Here is a 19807-nt window from a genome sequence, read left to right as displayed (position 1 = left end):
CATCTCATCATGGCCACGGTTCAGCTCTGTAAGGGTCTTTACCTGGTTTACCAGTTCCCACAACATAGCTCGGTCTTGCGAAGCCTGGTCCATCAGCAGGCGATTAGTCTCTTGCTGCAGCCGCTCTGCCTCCTGTTGGGCAGCTGCCTGGACACGGGTAGCCTCCTGCTGGGCTGCCGTAGCTTGTATCAATGCCCACACTAAGTCTTCCATTGTGGTGAAAAAAAAAGAAACCCTCTACCTTTTTTTTTTTTTTTTTTAGAATCACTCTTCTTCTTCCGCCGCGCTGTGCACACCAAAAATCCCACCACTAGCACCAGCTGTGACAAAGTTCCTCCTCTACTTTGGTGGGTCCTGTGCTTATTGGCGGATTTGCTCACCTCAGTGATCTCCCCCTCTGGTGGAACCCACAGTCTGGGTCAACTCCTCCTGTGTCTGATCAGGAGTTGGGAGGTTTGGGGGGAACCCGGGCCCGCCCTCTACTCCGGGTTCCAGCCCTGGGCCCTGTGGATTGCAGCTTTCAATAGTGCCTCCTGTAACAGCTGCATGACAGCTACACCTCCCTGGGCTACTTCCCCCTGGCCTCCTCCAAACACCTTCTTTATCCTCACCACAAGACCTTCCTCCTGGTGTCTGATAATGCTTGTACTCCTTAGTCCTCCAGCAGCACAGCCTCTCACTCTCAGCTCCTTGCGCCTCTTGCTCCCAGCTCCTCACACACCCCAAACTCACTGACTAACTGGGAGGCTTTTAACTAGTTCCAGCCAGCCCTTCATTGGCTTCAGGTGGCCCAATCAATGTAGCTATCTCCACTGCCTTCTAAAAAGATCTTAATTGGCCCCAGGTGTCTTGATTAACCTGGAGCATTTGGTTACCATGGTACTAGGGATTTGGTTAGCCTGGGGCTAACATACCTCTTCCTTACTAGCAGCAAAGAATCCTGTGGCACCTTATAGACTAACAGACATTTTGGAGCATGAGCTTTTGTGGGTGAATACTCACTTCATGTAGCCATCTGGCCTTGTCCCATCACAATGTACAGTACAAGACCGTACGTTGCTCAGGCCCCACTGAGGCAAAACCCCTTTGGAGTAGGAGCCAGCTGTGTGTTAACATACAGACACTGTCACCTCCTCCTCTTGTATCTCAGGGATCTAGCTGTTAATGGGTGGGGCTGTACCTGAGTTTTAATTTCTGGAAAGCTTGGAGGTGCTAGGGCTCCTCACTGGAACAGCTGTAAGAAATTTTCAACATGGGCAAGACATCTTCTCTCCTAGCTTCATTTGAGAAGTCAGCTGAACTACTATGTTTGAAACTTTCAGAAAACAACTCACCTGGAAGCAGACACCCAGTGTCCAAACACTTAAAGACTGGCAAACTTATAAGTAACTGAAAATTATGTCTCCTAATTGAAGGTATCAGACAGACTGAACTAACTGTGGTGCCACCAGCACCACCCACAATGGCCAATCCATTGTTGAATCCCTTTCAGCTAGGCTCTTTGCTCCAGTAACGTCTGTGGCAAGTAGTTCCACTGGCCAACTATGGATTATGTAAACAATTTTCTTTCATCAGTGTTATATGTTCAGACTTTGAATGTAATTGAATGTTCCCTTGTTTGTGTGTTGTGTGACAGAGTAAATATAAATGCCTGATCTACTCTCTTTATTCACAAAAGTGCATCTGAAGAAGTGAGGCTTTTCACCCATAAAAGCTTATGCCCAAATAAATCTGTTAGTCTTTAAGGTGCCACCAGACTCCTTGTTGTTTTTGTGGATACAGACTAACACGTCTACCCCCTGCTACTTTCCTTATTCATAGGGTATGTCTACACTGTGAGATTATTCTGATTTTACAGAAACTTGTTTTTGGAAACAGATTGTATAAAGTAGAGTGCACTCGGCCACACTAAGCACATTAATTCAGCGTTATGCGTCCATGTACCGAGGCTAGCGTCGATTTCTGGAGCATTGCACTGTGGGCAGCTATCCCTTAGCTATCCCATAGTTCCTACAGTCTCCCCCGCCTCTGCATGATTGGGCAAAAACAGTGTCGCAGGTGATTCTGGGTAAATATCATCAGTCAATCCTCCTTTAGCACCCTCAGATGCAGCGCATCCGGCCCCATGGACTTGTGCTCATCCCGCTTTTCTAAATAGTCCTGAACCACTTCTTTCTCCACAGGGGGCTGGTCACCTCCTCCCCATGCTGTGTGCCCAGTGCAGCAGTCTGGGAGCTGAGCTTGTTTGTGAAGATAGAGGCAAAAAAAACATTTGTTACATCAGCTTTTTTCCACATCCTCTGTCACTAGGTTGCCTCCATCATTCAGTGAGGGGCCTACACTTTCCTTGAGTTTCTTCTTGTTGCTAATATACCTGAAGAAACCCTTCTTGTTACTCTTAACATCTCCTGCTAGCTGCAACTCCAAGTGTGATTTGGCCTTCCTGATTTCACTCCTGCAGCCTGAGCAATATTTTTATACTCCTTCTTCGTCATTTGTCATTTGTCCAATCTTCCACTTCTAGTAAGGTTCTTTTTTGCAAGGATTTCACTGTTAAGCCAAGCTGGTCGCCTGCCTTATTTACTATTCTTTCTACAAATCAGGATGTTTTTTTCTTGCAATCTCAATAAGGATTCTTTATAATACAGCCAGCTCTCCTGGACTCCTTTCCCCCTCATGTTATTCTCCCAGGGGATCCTGCCCATCAGTTCCCTCCTGAACTCGACTATCTCATGGTCACTGCCTCTCAGGTTCTCATCCACTTTTGGTTCCCCTACTGTTATAGTATAATTCCCAAATCTGGACCTTAGCGTCCAGGATATGGGTACTATAACATAATATGGTGGCAAAGGTGGGATGGTGGTGTAATGACTTGCACTTGGTTGGGGTTTTTTGGGCAGTTGGCCTTTATATGTTCCAGTTTATTACACTTAAAGCATTTTTCAGGTGACTGGTCACTGGGTCGAGGTGCGTTACTGGAGACTGGTGAGGTGGAAGAATAGGGCATCTGTGGTTTTCCTTGGGTTGTAGGTGGGGTCTTTGGCTGCCCTCGGTTGTAGAGTTTATTGTCGGTGTGCCCTCTGGGGTATTCGTTTCCCTTGACAGTAGCTTTTTTCTTTTCTGCCACTTTTATTCATTTGTCTTTAATCTCCCTCGCCTCGATTACCATTTTGGGTTTTCCATCTAGGATGTACCTCTCTATTTTCTCAGGAATACCATTTAAGAACTGCTCCATTTGTATTAGGAGGTGCAGCTCGTCCAGATTTTTGACCTTTGTTTCCAATATTCAGGCTTTATAATTTTTTGCAATGTGGTAGGCGTGTCGGGGGAATGACACATCTGGTTTTCATTTTTGGTTTCTGAAGCACCGATGGACATGTTCAGGTATTTTCCCCATTTTGTATCTGGTCTTGTTTTGAAAAACTTTATAATTGTTTATTTTTTCCTTAGGCATTTTAGCCGCCACCTCTGCTAAGGGTCCACTGAGCAGTGGCCTCAATTTTACCATGTACTGGTCTTCAGAGATGCTGTAGCCAAGGCAGGCTCTTTCAAAATTTTCTAATAAGACCTTAGTGTCATCACCTGCCTTGTAGGTGGGAAATTTTTTGTGCTGTGGAACAATTATTGGCGAAGGGTTGTTAGGATTGGCTGTGTTCTGTTGCCTAGCCTGGTCTAATTTCAGTGCCTGTTGAGGGGCCTTCCTCTGGAGCTTTCTTTGTCTTCTGTGGGCTGCATTTTTTTTTGTTTTCTTTTGTGGGCCAGCTTTTTTTCTTGTTGTTTTTTTTGTGGGCTGCCTTTTTCTTGGGTAGTTTTGCATTAATTAGTTTCATCCGTTTTTTATGTTTATTTTTTTTGTCCATGGCTTGTTGCCGTGCTCGTTCCTGTCTCAGGCTTTCCTTGGAACTCATGGTTCCTGCTCTTTTGTGCTTAGGCGCCCTCTGGTGTTTACTGCCTGAAATGCAGGTTCTCTGTTGGATTTCTGGGGTTGCTTAGCAACAGAGTTCTTTTAACTTCCTAGCCTCTCCCGAAAGAGTTAAAAAGCAAAAGAAACTGTTTTTCATTTACAAATGTGTTTTGGCTGGAGTGCGTTGTTGACCACTTAAGGCTGCTTTGTTTAACAAATGACCATCGTTAAACCTTAATAGTCCTCCCTATGCACAGCTAGACGAAGCAAAGCAAAAAAAAATTCTCTGGCTGCAGTTTAAAAAAAAACAAATAAACCCCTTCTCTTTGCTTACAAGCAGTTAGCAGAGGAAAGAAACTTAATAATTTTACTGACTTTTGGATTGTACTATCCCACACGCTGCCAACATGTTATAGTATAATTCCCATTAAGGCTCATAGGAATTGAGTCTGTACTTAACAGGAAAAAATCAAACAGGACTTAAAAGCAAACTTTTAATAAAAAAGAAAGAAAAAAGTAAAAGGTTTATCTCTGCACTTTACATGGTAAAAAGTTACAGAGTCTTTCAACTTACAAACAATAGAAAGAAACTTTCTCCAGCAGAAACACAATTTAAGCTACTTCCAGCAAGTACACATATGCAAATACAAAAAAAAACAAAAGACTATGACCAGCTTTTCTTACTTACAATTCTGAATGAATAAGAGACTGTAGCCGGGAGATTGGCAGAAACCTGGTTGCACCTCTAGCCCCATCCAGGACCCAGAGAGAACAAAGCCAATCCCAAAACCCACAAACAAAGGCTTCCCTCCACACGAGATTTGAAAGTATCTTGTCTCCTAATTGGTCCTCTGGTCATATGTTTGGGTTCCTGTTTGTTAACCCTGTACAGGTAAAAGAGACATTAACCCTTAACTATCTGTTTATGACACCTACTAATTCTGTTAGTGAGCAGCAGGTCAAGAAGAACTCTGCCCCTGGTTGCTTTCTCCAGCACTTGCATCAGGAAATTGTCCCCTACACTTTCCAAAATCTTCCTGGATTGTCTGTGCACTGCTGTATTGCTCTCCCAGCAGATTTCAGGGTGATTAAAGTCTCCCATGAGAACAAGGGCCTGCGATCTAGTAACTTCTGCTAGTTGCCAGAAGAAAGCATCGTCGACCTCATCCCCCTGGTCTGGTGGTCTATAGCAGATTCCCACCACGACATCACCCTTGTTGCTCACACTTCTAAACTTAATCCTGATACATCTTGAAGGGAAGCCGAAAACCATAACAGAGGAGGGGAGATTAGAGGATGGGTGGGAGTGACAGAGAGGACCAAAACTAATAGCAGTTTGTGGGGATACCAGAAGGGGCACCCAGAGACGACATATCAGCCCTGGAGGCAACCCAAGGGTCTACCTCACAGAGAGGAGCCCTCTCCACAACAAAGGAGACCCCAGATGCCCTGTCGTCCCTCAACCCCATTCCCCAGCAACCCACCTTGCTCCAGTGATGAGCCAGCTGGGCGATGTTTTAAGTGTAACAAGCTGGGGCATGTGAACACCAACTGCCCCAAGAGCACTAGCAGAGTGGAGTTCATTGCACTGGGGTTACACCACGAGTCCTCAGGCCCAGATGCCTCTCAAATACCCCCAGAGCAAAGGGAGACCCTGAATGTGGGTGGGAAGAAGGTTATCACATGGAGAGACACTGGAGCGCAGGTGTCAGCTATCCACCAATCCCTAGGGGACCTCGAACTCATCAATCCAGAGGCCCAAGTAATGGTTCAACCTTTAAAGCAGACTCTCTTGACCTGCCTACAGCAAGGTTAAGGGGCCGTTACAATTGGTGAAGCAGCAATGGGAGAGGGTTACACCTTCTCCAGGGACTAACATTTTGGACTTTGTAGACAAACTTCAGAACACTATCAGTGAAGCTTTAGCCCTTGCTCGAGAAAACCTACAGAATTCTCAGCAGGAACATAAGGCCTGGTATGATAAAGATGCCAGAGATTGTTCCTTCAAAGGAGGTGACCAAGTCGTGGTCTGGAAGGCACTCCAGCCCCATCAGATGGAAGTATCATGGGATGAGCCGTTCAAGGCCCAAGAGCACATGGGAGTTGTTAATTACCTCATAGAATTCCCAGACCCTTACCTTAAGCCTAAGGTGGATCATGATAATTGTCTAAAGCCCTTTAATTCCCAAGAATTCGAGGTTCTTCAGTTCACAGCCCGGGAGAGATATGATGCTGAGTGGCCTGAAGGAGTCTACTCTGAAGGGGAAAGTGATAGCGGCATCGAGGAGATAAGCCTCTCCATAAACCTCGGGCGTGAACAGTGACAGCAGATCAAGGAACGGTCCACCAGCTTCGTGCTGATGTTTTTAGCCACCCCAGGATGGAGCGAACAGGCGTACCACTCCATTAGCACCAGAGAGTCTGGCTCCTTCTCAGGCTCAGGTTGGCCACTCCTGACCTATGGGAATCCAAGCGCCCTCCAGCTGAGGCAGTGCTGGAAAGTCTGACTCAGCCTGGAACATTCGATTTCAATTCCACCTGGGAGAGACTCGGAGAAAATGAACCGAGAGCGAAAGAACAAATCCAAACCAAACATTAATCCAGTCTCTATCCTGCCTATGGGCCACCCTTTGTTCCTGGACAGCTTTTTGGGGAGGGAAAGGCCTCTGTCCCCAGGACAGGCCTGCGGCTGCACTCCAATCACATAACGTTGTGCTGGTGTTGCTTTATGGCAGGTTTCTGAGTAGGTGCAGAAGGGGAGGCCTGAAGTTCACACCTCACGGAAGCAGAGAACTCACAAACTTCAGCTTGTTCTGAAAATGTCAAATTCACCCTGAGAGGATGTCGCAGGCTCAGACTTCCTCTTGCAGCCTTTCCTCTGCACCCCACCTAACAAACAGGCCCTGCCAGAGCTGGAGCCAATTTCCCTCTTGATGTGATGGAGAGACTGTGGTTATAGCAGGGAAGTCAGGACTCCTGGGTCTTGTCTGTCATCCTGCCAGTCAATCTCTGTGTGACCTTGGCTAATATCTATCCAGCTATCTTGGGCATTGACAGGGTATCAGATCCTATGCTGATCTAGGCATTATCTCTAGTTTCTTTACTAATCAGCTAGAATTTTTTAATATACAGAAATTCAGAGAGCAGCTAATTCCTCTCTGACTCAGCACAGAGCCCAGGAGTTCTCATCTTCCTTTGGGAAGGTCTCTTAATTACTGTTTACTCCTAAAGCTGGATAAAGAGCACAGACACCCAGACAGGCTGGTCTCCAACTTGTTTACATCCAAATGCCACTTCTCCTCTAGAGGCTGAGCGAACCCCACAGGGATTGCACAGAGCTATATTATAAATGAAGCACATTCCTGTGTTGGGTCTCGGTGTGGGATGTTGTTGCAGATGCTGAGGTGAGAGAGGTTTGGGGTACGGCTGCCTGAGGAGTCACAGGTACCCATGTCTTGCTGTCTGACACATACGGTACAACATGGACATGATGGAGTAGAGAACAGGTCTGTTGTTCTTTCCACTCGGCACAGCGATTAAACGCCCCAGGACCCTTTCCAGAGGGGGTGAGTTTGTTCCAGTATCATGGGTCAAAGCCTCACACTTCTCTGTGCAGCCATACTCACCTTGGCTGATGGCCTCAAGTCCCGAGGTGTCTGCATCTCAGTGGCACAGGGGATCCTTCACGATTAAATATGTTAGTAGAAGTGCAAATCCAAATTCTGAGTCTGTGGCCTGTACTTTACTCAGGCTTCACGGAAGCAAAATTCTCCTTGGAGAAAGACCTGAGTAAAGACCTTCTGTGTTAATGTCCTGAGACTGTAACCTCCTCCTCTTGCATTTCAGCCCTCTGGCTGTTAATGGGGAGAGGGATTGCTGTTACCTGACTTTTATCTGCTGGGAAGTATGGAAGTGCGAGGGCACCTCCTTTTTCAGCATGGGCAAGACATCTTCAATGCTAAATTCATTTGAAAAGTCAACTGAACTGTTACGCCTGAATCTTTCAAAAAACAATTCAGCTGGGAGCTGACACCCAGTGTGGGAAATTTCAGTACAAAGGGTTAAAATCTGACAAACATAAATAACTGAAAATGAGGTTTTCTAATGGAAGGTGTCAGGCAGCCGTAACTGACGGCGGTGCCACCAGTAGCACCTACAATGGTCAATCCATTTAGGAATCTAGTTCTGCTAAGGTCTTTGCTCCAATAATGTTGGTGTCAAAAAGTTCTTGTGTTATACATTCAGTCTTTCGATGGGACTGAATGTTCCCCTCTTCATGTGTGATGAGGTGGATCTCAGATCTTAGATCATCCTTTCTGAGATCCTGTATAACACAGGCCATTACATTTCACCTAGTTACCCCAGTATTAAGCCCAATGGCTTGTGTTACACTAGGATTTTACATCCTTGAATTATAGAGCCACAGAGTGAGAAGGGGCCGCAAGTGTCATCTAGCTTAGCCTGCTGCTGAGATGGAGGATTTCTTGCATGTAAACCATCCAGGACAGAGGACTATCCAGCTTTCTTCTGAAAACCTCCAGCAAAGGAGTTTCCACAACCTCACGAATCACATGTTCAATTGTCCTCCTCTTTGGACAGTTTGGAAGCTTTTCCCAAAATTTCACCTAAATCTGCTATGCTGGAGTTTGAACTCTTGCCCCGCCCTCCGTGGTGAGACAGAACAACTTTTCTCCTCCTTTTCTTTGTCAGCCTTTCAAGTATCTGGAGACCGTTGTCATGTCCCCCCTCAATCTCCTCTTTTCTAAACTAAACATACCCAGTTTCTACAGCCTTTTCCTGTATGTTTTGTATTCCTTCCCTTGGATCAGCTTTGTCTTTTGACTCTGGGTCCCTCTAATCCAACATCCTGTTAAAAGCAGGATCTACCCTGACAGCGGCATATATCATCTCTCATGTCTTGCATGCTATACCTCTCGTAATGCAACCCAAACTGTATTTTCTGTTTTTTCCAATAGCAAAAAAATCCACACCCCTGAGAGATGAAGCTATATGAACTTAACCTCAGTACAGACAGCACGAGGTAAGGGGAGGAATTGTTCTCTCAACCTAGCTACCACTTTTCCTGGAGGTGGATTTCCCTCACTGATAGGAGAACCCCTACAGTCGGTGTAGGTAGTGTTTACACAGAAGTGCTACAGCAGTACCTGTATCATGTTAAGTGTAGACAAGCCCTCAAGTAGATCTTCCGGAAAAATCACCCAGTCTGGATCTGCAGACATGAGGGATTGGAGAATCCACCACTTCCCTTCACAGTTGTTCCAATAGTTAAACACCCTCAGTGCTAAACATTTGGCCCTTATTTGCAATTGAAATTTGTCTTGGGCTTTCCTGTGTCTTTCTCTGCTATATTACAGAGCCCATTATACCCATGGATTTCTCCCCATGAAAGTCTCTGTTTGATCATCCCTTTTGTAATATAAATAGACGAGGATCTTTATGTCTCTCACTATTTGGCATTTTCACAGCCTCCAATCCTAGTTGTGGCTCTTTTCTGCACCCTCCAAATTTTTCAATATCCTTTTTGAAATGTGGACCTCACAACTGGAAACAGTCAGTTTCACCAATGCCACATGTAGAGGTAAAATCCTTCCATTGCTGCAACTCACCCTCTCCCTTTTATGCATCCAAGGTTCACGTCAGCCCTTTGGGCCACAGCATCGCACTGGGAGCTCACAATGAATTGGGTGTCCACAGTGACCTCTAAATCCTTATCAGTGTCCCTGAATTCCAGAACAGTGTCCTAGTCTGTTGGTTGGCCCTGCAATCTCTCCTAATGCAGAACAAAACTATTCCTTGAACACATCTACCAATGTCTTTAACATCTCTTATCAATGTTCATAACTTCCCATTTCATTGCTTGCTGTCCATGGTTCCCTTTTTCCCATTTGTATCTATTGCTCCCACCTGGCCAATTGCTGACTTGGTTTTGTCACTGAAACGCGTTTGTAGCCAAAGCTGTCCACTTTCTTGACTGTGGAATTATGGCTTTTTAGCTATTTAATAAACTCTTCTTCATGGATTCCCAGTTGTCACTCCCACTTACTGTTTAAATATTTTCTCCCAATCAGTTTTTTCTGATAATGCCCAACATACAATCCTAGATTCATAGAATATCAGGGTTGCAAGGGACCTCAGGAGGTATCTAGTCCAACTCCCTGCTCAAAGCAGGACCAACCCCAACTTAATCATCCCAGGCAGGGCTTTTTCAAGCCGGGCGTTAAAAACCTCTAAGGAAGGAGATTGCACCACCTCCCCAGGTAACCCATTCCACTGCTTCACCACACTCCCAGTGATTAAGTGTTTCCTAACATCCAACCTAAACCTCCCCAACTGCTACTTGAGACCATTGCTCCTTGTCTTTGTTCTGTCAGCTCTGGGGAATTGGCTCCTCTGAAGCACTAAGTATCTCTGGAGATTACTGTGTGTGAACTGTTCTCTATTTCTCCATTGGAATGTAATCAGTTCCAATCTTTAATCTTGTTCTCCTCTGTCATCTGACCCCCTTCTTTGTTTCTTTTCTAACCCAAACAGTTCCAGACATTTCACTCTGTCTGACTCTGGCAGCCTCCCTCATTCTCAGAGCCTGTCTGGAAAACTCCCTTTCTAACTGCTACATGCTTTATAGAGACTGGGTGGCCAAACTGAGCACATGTCCAGAGCAGGTTATTCTCTTTGCCATTCCTTAGGCATCTGAAAATTGTCTTTGTTTTGGCCATTTCTGTGACTGAGCAGGAGTTTGTCAATGAAATCAAGAGATTTTCCCTGAGATGTGCTCTAGTTGGGATGTTCTCCTTGCTATACGTTTTGGAAAAGGTTTGGTGTTTTCTGCACTTTCACATTTTGAGGAACCGGGAAGGGTTGCGGAGGATTGCAAGGGTGACTAGGAATCGAGAGGACTTGTAGCCAGTGGGTGCAGGGGACAGACTGAAGAATCACACTGTCACCAGGAAAAGGCAGGTCTACATGATGGAGGACTCCTTACTGAGAAGAATAGACAGGCCTGTAACTAGAGCTGATTGGGAGAAGGGTGTGCTGTCTGCCGGGTGCTAAGATACGTGGTGTGGACCTGAGGCTGAGAAGGATCCTAACGGGAGCAGGCAAGAATCCGTTGATTGTCCTTCACGTGGGAACAAATGATACGACTAGATTCTCGCTGGCACGTATCATGGGAGACTATGCCAGGCTGGGGAAGTTGCTTAAGGAAATTGAGGCTTAGGTGATCTTCAGTGGGATTCGGCCGGTTCCTAGAGAAGGGCAACAAAGGTGTGACAAGATTATGGCGATCAAGAGATGGCTCAGGCAGTGGTGCTATAAGGAAGGCTTTGGGATGTACGGCCACTGGGAAGCATTTATGGACAGAGGACTGTTCTCTTGGGATGGACTTCACCTGAGTAAGGAGGGAAATAGACTTCTAGGATGGTGGCTCGCCAAACTGATTAAGAGAGCTTCAAACTAGGAATTTGGGAGAGATGGTTGGGAGATGTCAAGGTAATCTCCATGCCGAAATTTAACCTTGAGAGGGAAGAAAACAAAGTAAAAGGGGATACAGCCGTGGACAGAAGAATTGACATAAGGAGGAAGGGTAGTGTAGATACCAGTCTAACAGGTGATGCTGGTGGTACAATGTCTGTGCTTAACCGGGTAAAGAATGTCAGTGAAGCCAAACGGCAAAAATTAAGATGTCTGTACACTAATGCGAGAAGCCTTGGGAACAAAATGGAGGAACTAGAGCTACTGGTGCAGGAAGTGAAACTGGATATTATAGGGATGACAGAAACATGGTGGAGTACAGGTTTTGAAGGCTATGTGCTGTTTAGAAAAGGCAGAAATAAAGGCAAAGGTGGTGGAGTAGCACTGTGTATCTATGATGAGGTTAACTGTAAAGAAATAAGAAGTGATGGAATGGATAAGACAGAGTTTGGGCAAAAATCACATTGGGAAAGAAAGCTACTAGAGCCTCCCCTGAGATAGTGCTTGGGGTGTGCTACAGACCGCCGGGATCTGATTTGGATATGGACAGAGACCTCTTTAATGTTTTTAATGAAGTAAACACTAATGGGAAATGTGTGATCATGGGAGACTGTAACTTCCCAGATATAGACTGGAGGACAAGTGCTAGTAAGAATAATAGGGTTCAGATTTTTCTGGATGTGACAGCTGATGGATTTCTTAACCAAGCAGTTGAAGAACCAACAAGAGGGGATGCCATTTTAGATTTGGTTTTGGTGAGTAGTGAGGACCTCATAGAAGAAATGGTTGTAGGGGACAACCTTGGTTCGAGTGATCATGAGCTAATTCATTCAAACTAGATGGAAGGATAAACAAAAATAGATCGGGGACTAGGGATTTTGACTTCAAAAGGGCTAACTTTACAGAATTAAGGAAATTAGTTAGAGAAGTGGATTGGACTGAAGAACTTGTGGATCTAAAGGTGGAGGAGGCCTGGGATTACTTTAAGTCGAAGCTGCAAAAACTATCAGAAGTCTGCATCCCAAGAAAGGGGAAAAAACCATAGGCAGGAGTTGTAGACCAAGCTGGATGAGCAAGCTTCGCGGAAAGGTGATTAAGAAAAAGCAGAAAGCCTACAAGGAGTGGAAGATGGGTGGGATTAGCAAGGAAAGCTACCTTAGTGAGGTCAAAACACGTAGGGATAAAGTGAGAAAGGCTAAAAGCCATGTAGAGATGGACCTTGCAAAGGGAATTAAAACCAATAGTAAAAGGTTCTATAGCCATATAAATAAGAAGAAAACAAAGAAAGAAGAAGTGGGACCACTAAACACTGAGGATGGAGTGGAGGTTACAGATAGTCTAGGCTTGGCCCAATATCTAAATAAATACTTTTCCTCAGTCTTTAATAAGGCTAATGAGGAGCTTAGGGATAATGAGACAAATGGGAATGAGGATATGGAGGTATATATTACCACATCTGAGGCAGAAGCCAAACTCGAACAGCTTAATGGGACAAAATCAGGGGGGCCAGATAATCTTCATCCAAGAATATTAAAGGAACTGGCACATGAAATTGCAAGCCCGTTAGCAAGAATTTTTAATGAATCAGTAAACTCAGGGGTTGTGAAATTGGTGAAATTGGAAAAGATGGAGATCAATATGAAAGTTGAAAGGTGGATAAGGAACTTGTTGAAGGGGAGACTACAACGGGTCTTACTGAAGGGTGAACTGTCAGGCTGGAAGGAGGTTACTAGTGGAGTTCCTCAGGGATCAGTTTTGGGACCAATCTTATTTAACCTTTTTACTACTGACCTTGGCACAAAAAGTGGGAATGTGCTAATAAAGTCTGCTAGTGACACAAAGCTGGGGGGTATTGATAACACAGAGAAGGACTGGGATATCATACAGGAAGATCTGGATGACCTTGTAAACTGGAGTAATAGTAATAGGATGAAATTTAATAGTGAAAAGTGCAAGGTCATGCATTTACGGATTAATAACAAGAATTTTAGTTATAAATTGGGGACACATCAGTTGGAAGTAACAGAGGAGGAGAAGGACCTTGGAGTATTGGTTGATCACAGGATGACTATGAGCCATCAATGTGATAGGACCATTAAAAAAGCTAATGCGGTTTTAGGATATATCAGGAGAGGTATTTCCAGCAAAGATAAGAAGGTGTTAGTACTGTTATATAAGGCACTGGTGAGACCACATCTGGGGTATTGTGTGCAGTTCTGGTCTCCCATGTTTAAGAAGGATGAATTCAAACTGGAAAAGATTCAGGAATGGGCTATTAGGATGATCAGAGGAATGGAAAACCTGTCTTATGAAAGGAGACTCAAAGAGCTTGGCTTGGTTAGCCTAACCAAAAGAAGGCTGAGAGGGGATATGCTTGCTCTTTATAAATATATCAGAGGGCTAAATATCAGGGAGGGAGAGGAATTATTTAAGCTTAGTACCAATGTGGACACAAGAAAAAATGGGTATAAACTGGACACTAGGAAGTTTAGACTTGAAATTAGACCAAGGTTTCTAACTATTAGAAGAGTGAAGTTCTGGAACAGCCTTCCAAAGGAGAGTAGTGGGGGCAAAAGACATATCTGGTTTTAAGACTAAGCTTGATATGTTTATGGAAGGGATGGTATGATGGGATAGCCTAATTCTGGCAATTAGTTTTGGCAATTGGTCTTTGATTTTCAGCAGGTAAGTATGCCCAGTGGTCTGTGATGGGATGTTAGATTGGATGGGATCTGAGTTACTACAGAGAATTCTTTCCTGGGTGCTGGCTGGTGAGTCTTGCCCACATGCTCAGGGTTTAGCTGATCGCCATATTTAAGGTCGGGAAGGAATTTTCCTCCGGGGCAGATTGGCAGAGGCCCTGAAGGTTTTTTGCCTGCTCTGCAACGTGGGCCATGGATCACTTGCTGGAGGATTCTCTGCAGCTTGAGGTCTTCAAACCACAATTTGAAGACTTCAATAACTCACACATAGGTTAGAGGTTTGTTATAGGAATGGATGGGTAGGATTCTGTGGCCTGCTTTGTGCAGGAGGTCAGACTAGATGATCATAATGGTCCCTTCTGACCTTAAAGTCTATGAGTCTATAAGGGGAACGGCCTACTACAGTGGCTATCCAGGTGGGCTATTGTTTCCTGCTGGTGCCTATTAAGGTTTCCCACACCATGATGTGTAGGAATGAGCATTACCTGGGTCAGTTCTTCATAATTCATTTCTCTAAGTAATGAAAATATCATTTTTCAGTGTGTGAAAAGCAATCAATCTGCTTCATCCATGACAACAACCTCCAGTAGTGCATGCAGTGTCTCATGTTAATATTGTCTCTCTGTCTAGGCATTTGTACTGCAGCCATCACCCTAGAGCCTGGGCACATACAGGAAGTCAGAGGAACATAGGGTACATGCACTAGACACCGTTCTTCCTCAGAGCTGAAATACCTTCTCCCCTATGCCATGTCAGATTCCAATACAACTGAATTCACCAACCCCTCCACCTTCATCCTGCTGGGCATCCCTGGCCTGGAGACAGCCTATGTCTGGATCTCCATCCCTTTCTGCACCATTTATGCCATAACTGTCATGGGGAACTTCATCATCCTCTTCATTGTCAAGAGGGATCCAAGCCTCCATGAGCCCATGTACTGTTTCCTCTGCATGCTGGCCGTCACCAATCTTTTACTATCTACGTCCACCGTTCCCAAAATGCTGAACATCTTCTGGTTCAGTTCCAGGGAGATCGATTTCAGTACCTGTCTCACCCAGATGTACTTCGTTCAGTGCTTCTCAGTGATGGCGTCTGGAATCCTCGTGGCCATGGCTCTAGATCACTAATTGGCCATCTGCCATCCCCTGAGATATTCCACCATCCTGACAAACTCTGTGGTGGCCAAGATTGGCCTGGCAGTGGTGCTGCGTGGTGGTATGCTTGTAATGCCCAACCCCGTCCTGGCAAGCCAGTGGCCATATTGCAGAACCAACATCATCCCCCACTCGTACTGCGAGTACATAGCCGTGGTGAAGCTGGCCTGCACCGACATCCGCATTAGTAGTTACTATGGACTCTTTCTAGCGTTTTTGGTGACTGGTCTGGATGTATTTTTTATCACTGTGTTCTATATCCAGATCCTCAGGGCCATCTTCAGCCTCCTCACAAAGGATGCCCGGCTCAAGACTTTTGGTACCTGCAGCTCCCACCTCTGTGTCTTCTTAACATTTTGCATCCCATCTTTTTTCTCCATCCTTACACACCGGTTTGGCCAGAATATCCCCCTGCACTTCCATGTTCTCCTTGCTAACGTGTATCTCCTGGTGCCCCCTATGCTGAACCCCATCATCTATGGGGTGAGGACCAAACAGATCAGAAACAGTCTGCTCCGGTTCTTCACTTGTAAAGGGACTTAAAGTTCTCTCCTGCTGCTTTGGCTTTCATACTGAGCTCTGTGCAGAGCTGGCTGGTGCCTGGTGCCGCACCCTCTTCCCTGAATCACTGACTGGACAGTCATAGAGACATTAAATCTTTTCCTGATCTTAGTGTGCAGTGTCAGCATTAGAACTTGGAGAATTGGTCTATGTAGAACTCACTGGGTTGCCACCTTTCTATCGCTGGTAATGGACCCCCACCTCTTCTGCCAAGGCTCTGTCCCTGTGCCTCCTCTTTCCATCCTACTTTGCTCCTCTACTCCCTACCTTCATCACATCCTGGATCATTTTCACCTCCCTTACCCACCCCCAGCTGTAAGGGAGTTGTTTCAGATTTCTGTCAGGGTGACCACCATAACAGTGATTCCTGGGGCTACTTACGGTCTTGAAAACTCTATTTTTTGGCAGATGTGGCAAAAGCACTGTATCTAATTCTAATATAAAAGAGAGAAGATTAAATAAATACTAGACTCACTCCACTCTAATACTTATGTTCTCACATCTTGTGGCAAGTCACATAAGGGACACTGGTTAGGTTTAAAATTTATATATATATATATATATATATATATATATATATATATATATATATATAGTGACAAAGTTCCTCCTCTACCTTGGTGGGTCCTTCATTTATTGGCTGATTTGCTCACCTCAGTGATTTTCCCCTCTGATGGAACCCACAGTCTGGGTCAACTCCTCTTGTGTCTGACCAGGACTTGGGAGGTTTGGGGGGAACCCGGGCCCACCCTCTGCTCTGGTTTCCAGCCCAAGGCCCTGTGGAATGTAGCTGTCGATAGTGACTCCTGTAACAGCTGCATGACAGCTACACCTCCCTGGGCTACTTCCCCACGGCCTCCTCCAAACACCTTCTTTATCCTCACCACAGGACCTTCCTCCTGGTGTCTGATAATGCTTGTACTTCTCAATCCTCCAGCAGTACACTCTCTCTCTCTCACTCTCAGCTCTTTGCACCTCTTGCTCCCAGCTCCTCACAAACCCCAAACTCACTGACTAACTGGGAGGCTTTTAACTAGTTGCAGCCAGCCCTTCATTGGCTTCAGGTGGTCCAATCAATGTAGTTATCTCCACTGCCTTCTAGAAAGTTCTTAATTGGCTCCAGGTGTCTTGATTAATCTGGAGCATTTGTTTACCATGGTACTAGGAATTTGGTTGCCTGGGGCTAACATATCTGTTCCTTACTACGTTAGTGTAGCCATCTGACCTTGCCCTATCACACAGAAAGGTAGATTTTAAGTGGCTATAAGTAATAAGTGTGCAGATCAATGTAGATTCCTCAAGAAATAAAACAAAATGGCCATCTGAGTTCTGTAAACTAGACAGGATTTGAGTCAAGCAATGTCTAACCCTCATGGTACAGTTTTCCACTCCTCCATACACAAGCTGGGATTTCTCCTTTCCAGCCTGGGACCACCTGCCCAGTCAGAGTCTTTCATAGTGTTGCCCTGTGGATGAAAATTAATTTTTTACAAGCAAAAGCCCCCAGTACCGTTAGTGTACAGATCTCAGAGTGACAGGGAGACGAGAGGAGAGGGGCAAGACAGAGGCGACGAATAGGTGGGGTGAGGCATGTGGTCTCAGGGGTCGAGTTACCTGCAATTAGAAAGGTGGCAGCCCAGTGAGTAATACATAGACAGATTCCCCACTTTGTCATGCTTTCAGAGCACAGATAGATCAGGAAAGGATTTAACGTCCTTAAATGACCCCTGATTCAGGGAAGAGGACCCAGCACCTGTCACCAGCCAGCTCTCCACAGAGCTCAGTCTGAGACCGAGAGCACCAGGAGAAAACTTTACATCCCTTCATGAGTAAAGAGCCGGAGCAGCCTGTCCCAGATCTGTTTCGTCCTCACCCCGTAGATGATGGGGTGCAGCATTGGGGGCACTAAGTGGTACATGTTGGCAATGAAAATGTGGAAATACAGGGGCACACTCTGCCCAAACCGGTAGGTGAGGGAGGAGAAGAGAACTGGGATGTGAAAGGCTGAGATGGCACAGAGGTGTGAGCCACAGGTCCCAAAAATCTTGAGCAGGGCGTCCTTTGTGGGGAGGCTGAAGATGGCTCTGAGGATCTGGATATAGGACACAATGATAAAAATCCCATCCAGGCTGAGCCCACAAAATACCACGAAGAGGCCATAGTAACTGCTCACGCTGATGCCAGCACAAGCCAGCTTCACCACAGCCATATGATTGCAGTGCGTGTGGGGGATGATGTTGGTTCTGCAATATGGCCACCTCCTGGCCAGGACGGGATGGGGCATTACGAGCATGCCGCTGCACAGCACCACAGCCAGGCCGATCTTGGCCACCACAGTGTTTTTCAGGATGGTGGAATGTCTCAGGGGATGGCAAATGGCCACATAGCGATCCAAAGCCATGGCCACGAAGATCCCAGACTCCATCACTGTGAAGCAGTGAATGAAGTACATCTGGGTGAGGCAGGCACTGAAATCGATCTCCCTGGAATTGAACCAGAAGATGCTCAGTGTTTTGGGCAGGATGGACGTGGACAGGCCCAGGTTGCTGATGGCCATCATGCAGAGGAAATAGTACATGGGGACATGAAGGCTCGACTCCCTCTTCACAATGAAAAGGATGATAAAGTTCCCCAAGATGGCTATGATGTACATGGCACAGAAGGGGATGGAGATCCAGACATGGGCAGCCTCCAGGCCAGGAATGCCCAGCAGGATGAAGGTGGAGGGGTTGGTGAAGTTGGTTATATTGGACTCAGACATGGAGAAAGAGTGAAGGTGTCCAACTCTGAGGGAGAATGGTGTCTCCTGCATGTACTGTACGTTCCTCTAACTTCCTTTATGTGCCCAGGGCCCAGGGTGATGGTCGCTTTTCAATTGCCTGGATGGAGATACAATGTGAATATGAGACACTACATGCACTACTGGAGAATGTTTTCATGGGTGAAGCCGATTGGTCGCTCTTCACACACTGAAAAAGGACATTTGAACAACTGACCCTGCTAATGCCAATTCCATATTTCATGGTGCTCCCTGTGTGAATAATTCCTATACGTCATGGTGTGGAAAATCTTCACAGGCACCAGCAGGAAACATATGTCTCATTGTTCCTGAGGCCTTGTCTACACTGCCTATTGTTTTTGCCGAAAGGCAGCTTTTGTTGAAGAAACAGGGGAGGTATACACACTACAAAACCACTTTTGATAATGGAACTCCTCAGTTTCAGTGATGTAATAAAACCACCTTGGCAAGAGTTGTAAAGGTTTGTACACACAAGTTTTGTCACTAAAGTGCCTAGTTTGACACTTACACATTTTAAATTCAGCTGCTGTGCATCCGGATAAACACCTTACATCCTTCCCCCTTGAAAGCCCAGTAATTTTGAAATTCCCCTTCCTGTTTGCTCAGTGTGGGGTGTTCATATCACATCTTCCTGGTGGTCCTGGTGGCTCCACGCAGCCAATGCTCTCCCGGTAGGACCACAGCAGAAGTGCTGGATATGCACAGAATATGGGGAGAGGAGGCTATGAGGTTCCAGCTGTGCTGGAGCCATAGGAATTTCAATACCAAGGACGGTTTTCACGGAGCTTCTGGGGAAAGAGCTCTGATCAGGACATGCTGCAGTGCAGAGCAAAGGTGAAGGAGAGAAGCGCCCCACAACTGCCATTTTTATAAGGAGTCAGACGTTATCCTTGGCAGCAACCCCACCTCCACGGCCAAGAGTCCTGTGGGTACTTCAGCTGGGCTGGAGCTGGTGGAAGCTGGGCCTAACCCAAAGGAGGAAGTCATCGAGGAAAAGGTGGAGGCAGAAGAAGATGTGGTTTCCAGGTCAGGGTCACCCAGGAGGTGGCCAGGTAGTCTCAGTAGTCACAATCAAGCGAGTCAGAAGCGAAGAGGAGACTCCTTGTAAGTAGTTTTGCTTTATGAAGTGTGGAGGTGGGTTGGGACAGAGAAATGTACATGGGTGGCTGGGTTTGTGTGTGCTGGGCAATTCCCA

General features: G+C 45.9%; 1 protein-coding gene and 1 pseudogene across 1 annotated transcript; one reads left to right on the top strand and one right to left on the bottom strand.

Annotated features, from left to right (window-relative positions):
* The first annotated feature begins 14846 nt into the window (after window positions 1-14846).
* LOC127040843 (olfactory receptor 52N1-like) lies at window positions 14847-15794 on the top strand (annotated as a pseudogene).
* A 1831-nt stretch (window positions 15795-17625) lies between these two features.
* Window positions 17626-18573, bottom strand: LOC127040844 (olfactory receptor 52E2-like). Its single transcript, XM_050935409.1, has one exon. The coding sequence runs from the start codon at window positions 18571-18573 to the stop codon at window positions 17626-17628; it is 948 nt and encodes a 315-aa protein (XP_050791366.1).
* Window positions 18574-19807: the final 1234 nt, after the last annotated feature.

This window comes from Gopherus flavomarginatus, assembly GCF_025201925.1.
Source record: "Gopherus flavomarginatus isolate rGopFla2 chromosome 1 unlocalized genomic scaffold, rGopFla2.mat.asm SUPER_1_unloc_3, whole genome shotgun sequence".
Classification (NCBI taxonomy): domain Eukaryota; kingdom Metazoa; phylum Chordata; order Testudines; family Testudinidae; genus Gopherus; species Gopherus flavomarginatus.
Note: the sequence above shows the minus strand (reverse complement) of the source record. Positions and strands in the feature narration are given on the sequence as shown.

Coding starts and splice junctions, on each gene's coding strand:
- LOC127040844 (XM_050935409.1), bottom strand. CDS start 18,573: ATGTCTGAGTCCAATATAACCAACTTCACCAACCCCTCCACCTTCATC.